This window comes from Saimiri boliviensis, chromosome 16 (genome assembly GCF_048565385.1).
Source record: "Saimiri boliviensis isolate mSaiBol1 chromosome 16, mSaiBol1.pri, whole genome shotgun sequence".
In the NCBI taxonomy this organism is placed as follows: domain Eukaryota; kingdom Metazoa; phylum Chordata; class Mammalia; order Primates; family Cebidae; genus Saimiri; species Saimiri boliviensis.
Window position 1 is genome coordinate 59,023,490 of NC_133464.1, and position 13,143 is coordinate 59,036,632.

A 13,143-nucleotide genomic window follows, 5' to 3' on the forward strand; every position below is an offset into this window, starting at 1 on the left:
CTGTGAACCAACCAGTAAGTGATCCCATCTTTGCTGAGGGGTGCTTTGTATGTATGTTGAGGCATGCCTTCAACACTTGGGCACTTTAATCTTCTGCCTTAGCTTGTATTTATTGCTTTCTCAGGACCTCATGGTCAGTCAGAGGCAAGACACTGACTGAGGCCCTCTCAGGTCCTTCTGAGCATGCATATAGCCGGGCATATGTGTACAGCCTTTTAATCCCCTAGGAATATGTCAGAGTTTTTTAAAGTCTCTTATGGACATCCTGTTCCTCATATCTTACCCTTAAGGTTTTGGCCAGGTTTTTATCTGCACAACTGGTATTGACCCCTCAGAAGCTACAATGTTAAATGATTGTCACTGACTGTTTTTGACAAATACCCTGAAGATAGGGCTGTTCCCACAGAGCAAGCTCTAAGCACCAAGGTAGGTCAAATAACAACCATGCCCGGCAAATGAGACTTTTACAAGGAGCTGTGAGAAAAGTCAAATAGGGACAATGCTCTGGGAATGGGACTTCTTAAGGATCTTCCATCCCGGCCTATCCTATCCAGTGGTAAAGGCTGCTGGTTTTTACAAGTACCGTGTTTGTAAGACTGCTGGTTTTCAAGGCTGCTGCAGAGTTGAGGAGAGGAAATGGGAGTAGTTCAAGTTACAATCCCACAAACCCTGCTGTTCCTAATAAGATTCAGCAGATTTTCTTGAATAAACACTTCTCAAACTGTTGGAAGCCTTTGGCTAATTTAAGGAGTTCTGAAAAAGTTGATTTTTGCTATCTTTGCCAGTGCTTTTCGCTGCTTTTATGGGAGGGTGGATTTACCCTCACTGAACTTTGAAGACTTGCTATGAAAAAAAGAGCTCATTTACTTTAATACTTCTGATAAATTCCTTAGTCTATAGCTGGTATTAAGCATACAAAATTACTTGTGACTATAAGTTAACTCTAACAAAGTTAAAGAGTTTCCATTTACTTTGGGAAAATTCTGGGTCATTTCATGGGCCAGCTTCTTACCCAACAGGTTTGGAAGCTCCATCCTTTTTCTAACTTCTAGTCTCTTTGACTTGCATCTAGCACAGGTGATGAATAGTTAAATTAATTAGAGATGAAAACCCTGCTTTTAGAGTAATGGGAAAGAATTAGAAAGGGGAGAGACAGTATGAGGAAGGGTCATGCTCTATGAACCTACTTTTAACATGTCTATTTCTTCAGTGATGTCAGTACAGAAAGAACACTGGACCTAGAGTCAGATGGGTTCATACTCCAATCTCAGTTCCTCTCCTGACTCAGCAGTGTGACTCCACTGCAATATACTCAACCTCTCTGTGGTTCAGTTGTTTCATCTATAAAATGGGTATAAGAATAATTATTTTACATGTTTCTGTTAGATTGAAATGAAATGTATGTGAAAGTACCTAGAACATATAATAAGTAATCAATTAACAATCAGTTTCCCTTTCCTCAACTAGGCGGAAAAAGTCAAGAACTTCTAGGGATTAATATGATCAAAATGTAAAAGTCAAAAAATCCAAGCACAGAGTTGCCTAAGGGCTTAACAATTAGTCTTCCAAGAAAAGATTAAATTAGAATCATTGTATCCTGTTTAAAAGCCAGAACACGATACATTTTATATGCAAAAATCAAGATAATGTAAAGTACCCAATAGAGTTTCTGGCACATGTGATGTACTCAATAAACATGACATAAATGCATTGTTCAATTTTAGAAAAAAACTCAAGAAATTATAAAAGCAAGTTTTGATACTTAAAAGAGTCAAACTTCACTTGTCTAGAAAATTTGCTCATGTGAGACACCTTCTTCCAAAACTACGCTTCCAACTCTATTTTTAAAAGAGTAACTATACATTTTGTCTTTTTTACTCTTTTTCTCTCATCTAAGAGATAAGTCATGCTGGCTAAAAAGGATTTTTGCAAAAAAAGAAAAACCTCAGATAACTGAGAAGCAGCTATCAGTCTTGCTGACCATTTTGGGTTTAATAACATGTTAAACTTCCCAATTATCTTAAGCTCTGCCCCTCTGGTTCCTTATAACTAACGGATTCCACAGTAGTTATCTCATAGTCTCTATATTCTCCATAAAGATTTACTTGTATGTCCCACTGGTCATCATTAACTCTGGTAGCAAATCTTCTGTTTACCATCCTGATCTAAATACCTCAACAGGCCAGGCACAGTGGCTCACACCTGTAATCCTAGTACTTTGCAAGGCTGAGGTGGGTAGATCACTTGAGGTCAGGAGTTAGAGACCAGCCTAGCCAACATGGTGAAACTCTGTCTCTACTAAAAATACGAAAATCAGCAGGATGTGGCAGCAGATGCCTATAATCTCAGCTACTTGGGAGGCTGAGGCATGAGTATTGCTTATTTAGAATCGCTTGAACCCAGAAGGTGGAGGTTGTAGTGAGCCAAGATCACACTCTAGCCTGGGCAATACAGCGAGACTCTGTCAAAAAAAAAAAAAAAAAAAAGAAAGAAAGAAAGAAAGAAAGAAAAGAAAACCCTCAACAAACAAGGAAACTCTGAATGCTACTTTCCTGACATCTGTACTTTAGATAAAACATAACAGTGACAAAGAGAAAACTGTGTCTAATGAATGTAAAATAAAAGATAACAGCTAACATGCATTGGCCATTTGCTGTCTACCAGGCACTGTTTAAGTCCTTTATATTATACACATAATGGTGCTATATTAATTTCCACTTTTTTTGGATGAAAAATTTGCCTGAAGGTCAAAGTGCAAGTCAACTGTAAAGCCAGGATTACAAACTCAGTCAACTATTATCAGAGCCAACGTTTTAAACTATAATACTGTAAAGAATTCTTAATCTGAAGACCCATATCTCTTAAGTTAAAAAGCACAAACTGCAGCTTGAAAGCACTCTGATCTTTACATGACTATTCTCCTACGATGTAAACATTTAAAACTTTCCCTCCTTTGCCCTGTACTCTTCATTCTCAAAAACCAGCAGGGTCATCTAATCAGCTGCAATCCAACTACCGCAATCCAGCCAGTAGACCACATAGCCAGGGGGCAGAAGAGATGGGAAAATGAAAAAGAGAAAGGGGCAGGATCAAAAAATACATGAAAGAGTAACTCAAGGATAGGAGAAACTGGTTGTGGGATATCAGAAACACCTAGTGATAAAAACAGATGAAGTCAAATTTGACCAATGGCAAGAAAAGAAAACTGATCTTTCTATTAGGGTTTACAATATTCTATACATAGCTGCATATACTTCTCCCCACTACCCCCAGATATCTGTGACATTTTAATGCTTAAAAATTAGGTTACACGGCACATATCAATGCACAGACTTAACCATTCTGTAATTTTTAAAGTTAGCCACAAAGTTTTATACAAGCCAAAATGGAACATGATTTTTCATCTTTAGACCATACAGTATAGGTTGTTGTACAGTTGATATGAAGTTATTTATCAAGCAGTTTTTTCAAACTTGGCAGCTCTTTCTTATCCCTCTTTTGGTTAAGACAAGTTTTTTTACAGCATTTAAAGTTCAAAGACACAAGAGAAGCAAGAAAGAGACAGCCAGCCACCTTTTTGCCAATTGTTCTTATGACTTGGAAGAAATGGACATTTGTTCTTGAGCCTGTCTGATTTTTGGCAGCGGAGATAAGCTCCGAGAAACATACACCCATTGTTACATGGAGGAGAAAGTACAGACATCAAAGCACCATTCACTTTATTTTTAGATATCATATCAAGGCTATTCAGGTTTCTTAAGAAGATCCAACAGAAAAAGAAAAAGAGAGATGAGATGATCACTCTCACACTCATGCAATACTACGTCCTAAATAGGTTCCAGTTCATTTTCTTCAGACTCAGCCATCAGAATATATTCAGACACTCCCCCTCCCCCTGCCCTCAGCACCCTCCTGCCTATTTGCTAGATACTTCCTCGGAAACACTTTGGTAGGACACAAATACAATGCATGCAAGACAGATCAGCATAATTTTCAAGTTACTAGCAGCTTCCAGGAACACTAATTTCAGTAATAACTATATGCCTTCCTTTCCCAAAACATTAGCACTGCTGTCAAAGAGATCTGGGTCATTTTCCTGGCTTTGAAGCTCTTTGTTTCTTCAAAGACTACAAGAGGCAAACCAAGAAGGCAAGAGAAGCACGTACCAGGAAAATTATGTGATTGCTGAAGTAATACATTCCTCTAAGCATAACTTTCTTTTGAAACTTTAGAGAAAAAAATTAAAATTAGAAACTAGCCTTCACCAGGACCATAGATGACAAAATCTCCATTCTTTCAGGGTTGTCCCTATCAATAACCATGTTTCGAAGAATGGCCTGTGCACTGGAGAAGCCAGTAAAATCTTTCAGGTTCACGGCCAACTCAGAGCCACAAGGACCAGCAAACATATTGGGATGGAGCATGAACTATGTGGGAAGCAGGAAAAATTTTGGAGTGCTAGAAAAGACAGACCTGACTGGGGTGACAGAGCAACCAGGTCTGGCTCCAGCGGAGGAGATATATCTGTTCCCCAATCATCAAACTGAGAGCAGGGAACTCCAGCCTTTCCTGGACCTCTAGTCTCTCCCACAGTGGCGAGGTGTCATTATTCAGTCGGCAGAGTGGCCTCTGGCACATAGCAGGAGTCCTGGAAAAGGCCTTGAGAGAGCTGACAGTCTCTGCCACTGGATTGCCATTGTCTTATTGACAGATTATTTGACTTCTCTGAGTCTTGGCTTCCTGATGTGCAAAGTGATGATGGTAAAGCTTGCCTTAACTGCTTCCCAAGGTCACCAAAAGGGTCAAATACAATTACATGAAAGTGTACTGCAAAGTTGTAACAGCTAGAAGATGTAGGCCTAGAAGCTGGGCTTCCTAAAAATTATATAAACTTTGACTAAATGAAAGCAAGTGTAAGTCACAGCTAGAACCCAATTCTCCATACAAATAAACCTCTGCCATAACTATCTACAAGCCAGTCAAAGAGACTACAGCAACTGAGAAACCCCTCATGTTGGCCTTAGGCAAGGCAGCTCACGAGTGGCTGAGTTTTCTGGCCAGAGCTCAGCGTCCCACTGGTGAATGACGTGGTAGCTGGTTCCTGTGCCGTCTACCCTGCACCCTTTCCTTTCGCCAGAAAAGCACTCTTTATCCTCAAGTACCCACTTTGACCTCCTCCTCTCCCACCATGTGTTTATAGTGAAGCCTGTCCTCCCTGCCTACAACTAATAGGTGGGGGAGGGTGGGACAGCATGTGAACACAGGAGGACCAGTCAGACGGCTGTTTTAAAAGGTTTCAAACTGGAACTAAGAGGAGAGGCCCCTCCCAGCAGACGCCAGGAGATCTGCGGCTTGGGAATCACGTGAAGCCTGTTTTCCACTAAATAGAGGAAGTCGGTTTGAGAAGAGGAAGTTAACACTCAGAGAAGCAGAAACCCTGAACTCCTGCCGCTGCAACACCCTAGGGCCAGATGTCCGATGCGCTCCACCACGCCACTACCCCTGCTCCTTTCTGGGAAGATGTGAACCTGCTAAGAAACTCCCAAGAAAGTTCAAGTCTGCTTTTGTAACACACCACCCAGGTGCATTGAAACCACATTAAAACAATGGCAGTTTCTATACTAAAGCAGACTCACAAGCCATTCGAACCAGTATCCTGTTTAAGGAAAGCACACTAAGGGATGTTTGCAGGAGGCTATGGCTGTCCTCAAACATGCAACCTGCTTTGAATGACTTTTGAAACAGTTTAGTTTGCCACTGTGTCCAATATAGCTCTGTAAATGCATCTTTCCCACTTTTGCACCTATTTGTATTTTCAATCTTTATCCACTTTCAGAGATAACCCATTTGAAATACGTACTGTACTGTCTATTGTGTGAAGTGATACGTAATCACCTCTTCAATGTTCAAAGCGTAAAATACAAATTCTCTTTGTCAATTTGGCTGTGTGAGTTTCTGTCCCCATCAAAATTAAGAGAAAAAAAACAGCCCCCACTTCTTTATTAAATCAACTGAACTGTCTTTATCCAATTCTATGCAGAGTTTACATATAAACTTTTATGTAACCCCATAATGTTATCTTACATTAAATAAGTAAAACAGTGAAAAAAAAGGGCAAAAATAGAAAAATAAGAAAAATTTAAAAACACTGGACTTCATTTTGTAATATAAATGAAGACTGGAAAGAAATAGCTCCAAAATCGTTATTTTGGGTGGCAGGATGATGGACAAATTAGTCTTTATTTTTTTTCCTGTATTACTAGAATTTCTATACTGGGTAAGTACTATTATTCTAATTATTTAAAGTTATTAACAACAACAACAAAAAAGACTGGAAGAAAAACACGTGTAAATAAAGAGTTAACTGGTCAAAAGCAGGTTAAAAGGGCAGCAACAACAAAAAACTTTAAAAACAATCAGGCAAACGGTAGCCGATCACGCAGGAGGGTCTTAGCAAATGCTGAGACCTAGGCCCTCGGAGGAGTCAGCGTTGGTTGGGGAGATTTCAGCCAGACTTCAGCTTAGCTGTTTCAGGGACAGATAATGACAGGGACCAGAACATCCCTTACATCCCCTTGCCACTGGGTGGCCCATACTGCTTTAGCAAACAGTCATCCCTAGGAAAGGAAGTCATAAAGGTAGCTCTGAACAAAACCCTGGAAATCGTAAGTGACATACTCTACTTTTTGGAGGTCGTGCTCTGAAGCCGAGGGCTGAGGTGCCTACACTGAGAAGTGAATGGCCACTCATGGAGAACACACTTCTCTCCAGCTCCTGCCATGTATTAGGTGTTCAATACATATTTATATAAAAATGCAACTTAAACGAATAATCATAATGAAATGTGTAGGTGGTCAAAGAGGTACCTCTAAGCTGGGCAGTAGCAAGAGGAGAGACCCACAGGAAGGCTTCCTGGTAGAGGTGATCACCTGAGCTGGGTTTAAAGGATAAGTAGGAATTTGCCAGGTAAATAAAGTGCAGAGCAGGCAGGATTCCAGGCAGACACAGAGTCAAGACAGAGAAGTTGGGCTGGAGCAAACGGCTTAGCTTTGTGGAAAATGCAGTTGAACAGAGCCTTGAGGAAAGAGGAGAATTTGAATCGAAGTAGAAAGGGAGGAAAAAACAGAATAAGAAAAGACATTGCAGGAAGAAGTGGAATGTGAGACTTTTATTTGTTCAGTAAATATCTATTGAAATATCTACTCTGTACCAGGGCCAGGGCTAAAACCTTGAGGTGTAAGAAAGCTTATGAGTAACTCGAACCACAGATAACAACCCCACGAGACTGGTCCTCTCCCCACTGCAGCGATGATGAAAGTGAGGCTTTATAGTGAGGAGGCAAACTGTCCAAGGACACAGAGCTAATAAGCGGCATAAATCTGGTTTTTAAGTGTGTGTTATTAGAGCCAAGCTTCGGAGCACACTGACTGAGTTGTTTGCTCTTCAGCACCACAGTTAAAGCTCAGAGGATGTGGGAGAACCCACGCAGTCCCTATTCTGTTACTCAAATAAAAAATCATGAACACTGCTTGCTTTCCTTTTATTAATTTTTTTTTTTTGTGACCTGGAGGATATATACGTGGGAGTCATGAGTTCTTACATATAAATATCCCAGTATTTTGGAACAATTACTAAGGGGACAGGATCAGGCTCTAGAAACAGCCTGGTTATACCAACTGGCAACTGATAAAGTCCATCCACTTCAGAACATGCTCAGATAGACAGCAAGGGAAGTGGATCCACTGGCCATCTGAGAAATGTCAGTCAGGTGCCACCAAAAAACCTTTCGCAAAAACAAAGCCAGACTCAGGATTCGTGTGGAAAATGTTAAACATGCTCTATGCTGGAAAACTTTGAGACTCTTATGTTGCTAACTGCCTGCAGGAGATTATTTGGCAAATGACACAATTTCCAAAAAGCTGAGCTTAATTATTCCGAGGTTGTCTAAGATCAGCACTTGAATTAGCCAGGTTCTCTATCATTTGCCAAGTGAAGTTCATCGTTTCTGGAAACAAGGAAGCTTTCGGCCCCCAGGTATATTTCTAAACACAAACGTAAACATACATACTGTTCTGACAAAGAACAAAAATCCTGCTTAAGTTTTTCTTTGGAGATTAACCATGTGCCATTAGGTAAAGGAGGGAAAAGAGTGTTTTTAGGGTCACTGAAAAGTCAATTAAATCTATATTAGTTCTTCCTTGGCCATACACTTTAAACTTTTACTTTTTTTCTTCCACAAAACAAGAGGCGTTTCTTTTGGGCTTATAAAAAGCTATAATTATGCCAGTTGGTGGATCAAAAAAAAAAAAAAAAGTTTCAAGATTATAATCAGAAAAAAATAATATAAATTTTCTCCATCGTTAAATAAAAAAATTAGGTTTCCCTTTTAAATTTAATTTCTTTTTAAAAACGTTTAATTTGAACATAGTTCTAATGCTTGAATTTATACAATCCTTCCACATCTATTCTTGCATTCCACTTGGAGAGACGGCTCTGGTATAATCATTTGTGATTAGAATGGTGCCTCATATAAAAAACTATTATTGTATTTGAAATGTCTAAGGTAGGTGGTGATTCTTACCTCCCAAAAAGCAAGCCACCCTTTAATTCCAAGAAACTACTTTCCGTGGGGAAATAAATAAGGGCAATCTTTCCTAAAATACTTTTTAACATGTATACTCATGAAATGAAGGGGGCTAACTTTATTGCAAAACTTGTCTCAAAGCGAAAATTCAAGTTGAGGTCCAGTTTCCCCTCAGGACTTTTAAATCAGGGAACTGATTAAGGAACATTTTAATCAGCCTAAGTGAACCCAAATGAGTTTTGCTCTTTTGTTGTAATGGGCCTGAAATGATTTCTGCTCTTTTTTTTTTTTTTTTTCATACACAATGTTAGGGTTTCCCAATTAACATTTCCTTGGAGATGAACCCAATTAATTGTTCAGCCCCCAACAGCAATAAATGCAGTCTTCTATCTAAAGGCAGTGAATCAGGTGACTTCTCACACCTGGGTGCATCCCAACTTAGTAATATTAACAAGAAAAACGGACTTCAGAAAAATATTAAAAATATGACTCAAACATTTACTTTTTGGGTAGAAAAGGAGGGATGGAAACTTCTACTATTTTCCAAAAAGTAAAGATGTTAACGGCCTCTTATAGAAATTAAAACGGCAAAGAGGCTAGTATTCCCAGGCCGTTTTACAGAAACATTAAAAACCATTCCAAACTAAAAGAAATGCTTGTCTTGCTGAAACAGGAAACGGTTCTGTCTTCACCCGTCTATGAAAACCAACGTCCCAAGTCTGAATATCTCACAAGTATCTCTTTCAAGTTCCAGATTTGTTTATCTGAGATAGTCAGCTTCTCTAAACAAACTGAAAACTAGAGGCAAAGATACCTAAATCGAACGTTTAAATATATCCTTCAAGATATAACACAGTGCTGTGGCAGGCAGCTCAATAAACAGCATGAATTAAATATTGGAAAAAAGTATCACTGCAAGGTTAGGCAGCTTTACTCTGTCTCATGGATAAACCCCTTCAAAGTTCTGTTTGCCTGTGGGTTCATGTGCTCACTTTTCAGTATACAGAGTAAGTTCTTCAGAGCCCAAAAGTTTTCTAAATCTGAATACAGACCACCTCCACCAAATACTTCTGAAAAATGTTTAATAATCTTTGTTTTCTTTAGTAAGGGCCCAACTTTACTGGAGTATGGTGGTCCCTCAGCCGAGGGCATATGGTTTCCTACTCCTGAATGTATAACTAAGCAGGCTGATTTCTCATCTTCTGTAAAAGCCAACAACTACAGCTCGGAAGATGAGCCTCATACTCTGCATTTACATGCGCTTCCTTGGCCATATAAATTCCGGCCCAGCACAAAATGAGCCACACATGAGGCTGCCCATTCCTATATCCCAATCCAGTTCCCAAAGGCTGGTCTTTATTGCAGTGGTTCCTGGCGTTGGGGGCAGAGGTTTCCGGACCAGCAGCATCAGCATCTCCGGGGAATGCACATTCTTTGGCCCCAGCCCAGGACCTACTGAACCAGAACCTCTGGGGACGGGGGCCTAGCTCCCCAGGTGACTGACGCCCTCAAGTTTGAGAACTACTTTTGCACGGCAGTCGCTATCAAACCGTGTTGTACCCTCAGAGCCTGCAGGTGGCACTAAAGGCCAAAAGGAAAAATTACAGGAGCTGGTAGCTCAAGTTTTTAACCGTTAAAGTTCCTGCCAGGCTGACCACACAGCTCTTTCTAGCAGTTCCCAATAGCTGCTCAGCCTTCCCCAATGCCTTAAAAGGTCATAGTAGATCTCAGCTTTGAACAGAAACGCGACTGAAACTCTTCTCACAACCCAGCAGTAGATATACTAAAACCTACAATTTTCAGGGATACAATCAATATTTAATTCTTCTGCAGGTTCTGTGTTTAATACAATAAGGACACAAACACACTTTTAAAGTGATGATCTCAATACTGATTAAACTGAACAACAAAATAAGAAGCTCAAATTATCATCAGCTATCGTGTATATCTGAATAATACACTTGATTCTGAAAGAATGATTAGTTCCTTCCCTGAAAATCTAATTGTCTGGATGTGACAAAGTGAGAAGGATGATTTTTCTAATGAAAGCATGTACACAGGTAGCCCTTTGCGAGATTCTGTCAAAACCCCGAATTTCACATTAGCTGTTTTATCACCCCAAACATCTGTATTGAGGATGTGTAGCAACGGGAACTCTCATACACTGCTTATGGGAATATAAATCAGTATAACTACTTTGGAAAACCATTTAACAGCGTCAACTACAGCTAAACACACAAGGACTTACAACCAGCCATTCCATTCCAGGGTATACACCCTAGAGAAATGAGTGCGTATGTCCACCAAAAGCCGCCTAAAGGAATGTTCTCAGAAGTGTAACTTGTAACAGTTGCAAACTGGAAACAACCCAAATGTCCATCCACAGTAGAGGAGATAAATAGAATGGCTATTCATACAATTAAGCAGAAGCAGCAATGAAAAAAACAACCAAACAACTGCTACAACATGAATGATTTTTCACAAACCATGGATGAATCTTTCAGAGTGAAAGAAGCCAGGCACAAAGGGGTACCCTCTTATTCGAACAGGCAAAACTTATCTCTGGTGACAGAGGTCAGCAGAGCGGTTCCTGGGGTTCTCTAGGAACAGGCATGAGGAGCTATTGGAAAGGGTCTACATCTTCAACTGAGGGATGGTTACTGGGTAAGTGTATACGTATGAAAAGTTCAGTGAGTTGCATACTTAAAATTCGTACACTTTTAAGTATTTTTTTTAGAGGCAAAAAAGAGTCTTGACAGTGTCATGGAAAAATTTTCAATGATCATCAATAAAACTCTAAATTCCTGGAAAGTATGTTGGTATCAGAGTATATTTACCGCAACAAACACTCTGCATTTGCTGAGCTAAACTGAAAATTTAATATAGTGAATAGATTTTCCTTTTTTCCAATGTTATACATATGTAAAATGACCAAACCTTCCTGGCTTGCACTCCCTAGGCCAAATTCCTTCTACTCTGTCACTTAATGGGCCCTTCTTTGTGTGGCACTGGCTGTCCACTGTCCCAAGCCTCACATACCCCGGATGGGCTGTCATCATCCACACCGGGGGCTAAAAGGCCCGGCTCCTATACTCCTGTGGTCATTATCCTGCTGAATCGCTTTGAACCACCCTTGGCCTAACCGCGACTCCCATCCCCCTTCCCTCCTGCCTCGCCACTGCAGGCCTGTCCCTTTGCTTTCCTGTAAAAACCGCCCACCGTCTGAGGCCACTCCGAGCCTACTGGATCCCTGGTTCCCACCCAGTAGGATCTCGGAAGCAGGGCCAGCTGCGAGGTGGGGGACACCAAGTTACCCCAAGGGCAGAAACCTCCGGGGCCCGCAGAGCACCGGTGACGAGGAACCCATGTGGCTCTCGGCAGGCTGGGTCGGCTTCCGCCCGCCCACCCGAGCAACCGGCGATCAGAGCCCGGGAAACACGCTCGATCCTTTTCAGCGCTTCCGGGTTTGAAAACCGCAGCTGGCTATGACGTGCGACCAAGATGCGGGGCCCGTTGTCCGGAGAGAATCCCATCCCGCGCCGGGCCAGGGAGTGGGAGCAGCCGGGGTGCAGGGCGGCGCGCCCGGGGTCGCAGGCCGCTCCGCCAGCTCTCTGGCAACCCCCGCCGCCCGGGCGCGCGTGTTTACCTGGAACCAGGAACACGTGCTGCCGGGCGCCAACCCCGTCCCCGCAGTCCACGCCGGCGGCCATGCCGCCCGCCTCTTCCGGGGCGCCGCTGGCCTCAGCCTCCCAGCCCCGCCGAAAATGGCGGGAGAAGGGTCTGTTCCGGGTGGCCCGGCGCGCACAGCGACCGGCAGCGCCCGGGAGGAGGCCCGCGGGCCGAGTTTCGTTTCGTTTCCGGGACCAGCCTGCTGTTCGTGTTACGTTTTTAAATTTAGCGCCAGGAGCGGCGCTCTGAGTGCCTGCGCGGGGCCGCGGGCAGCGGGAAGGGGCCCGGCCTCTCCCTCGCAGCTGTGCCGGTGGTAGGTGCTCACCGCGCGCCGCAGGGCGCCGAGTGACGCGGCGCGGGGCGGGGTCGCCGCGGCCCTGCGCTCTGTCGCTGCACCCAGAGGCCCTCGGTGGTGGAGCGAGCGAGCTAGGACCGGGTCTGCGGGGCGTGGGTCCGGAGGACGGAGCTGGTCCGTGTTAAGGACGTTAGCAGTCACACCGGAATCCGAATGCAACTTAGGCATAGTCCCCTAATTCTTTGTGAATGTATCTTGGTCATCACTTTCATTCTGCGTTATTAATGGCAGAAGATGTGTTCATTCTGAGTGATAAGGGATGTCCTCAATTTGGACTTCGTCCTCATCACTAAAAAGAGGTGCACAGTTTGGGGCTCAGAATATGAATCTGTTATTTTGAAGAACTTTGTAATGAGTTAAAAATTTAGACATTTAAAAGGTGATATTTAAAAAGTTAGAGCCATGAAATTTGGAGATTTAAAACTTTAAAAATGACATTTTAATTGAAAAAGTGATGTTTGTTTGGTACGTAGTTTTTAAGAAGAAAGTACATACTCTTTTCGTACTTTCGAGAAAAGCATGGGCCAGGCACAGT

General features: G+C 42.2%; 1 protein-coding gene across 6 annotated transcripts in view; it reads right to left on the reverse strand.

Annotated features, from left to right (window-relative positions):
• RNASEH2B (ribonuclease H2 subunit B) overlaps positions 1-12,593 on the reverse strand; it is a 74,894-nt gene extending 62,301 nt beyond the window's left edge. For 3 of the 6 annotated variants that reach the window (XM_074387663.1, XM_010337901.3, XM_010337896.3), the window contains exon 1: positions 12,231-12,593. In XM_074387663.1, the coding sequence (XP_074243764.1) occupies positions 12,231-12,294 (64 nt within the window). In that variant the 5' untranslated portion in view covers positions 12,295-12,593. Of the gene's footprint in view, positions 1-1,187; positions 11,775-11,803; positions 11,828-11,898; positions 11,982-12,230 lie in introns of those variants that run through there. The other 3 variants (XM_010337898.3, XM_010337899.3, XM_039473352.2) reach the window with 3 other exon arrangements.
• Positions 12,594-13,143: the final 550 nt, after the last annotated feature.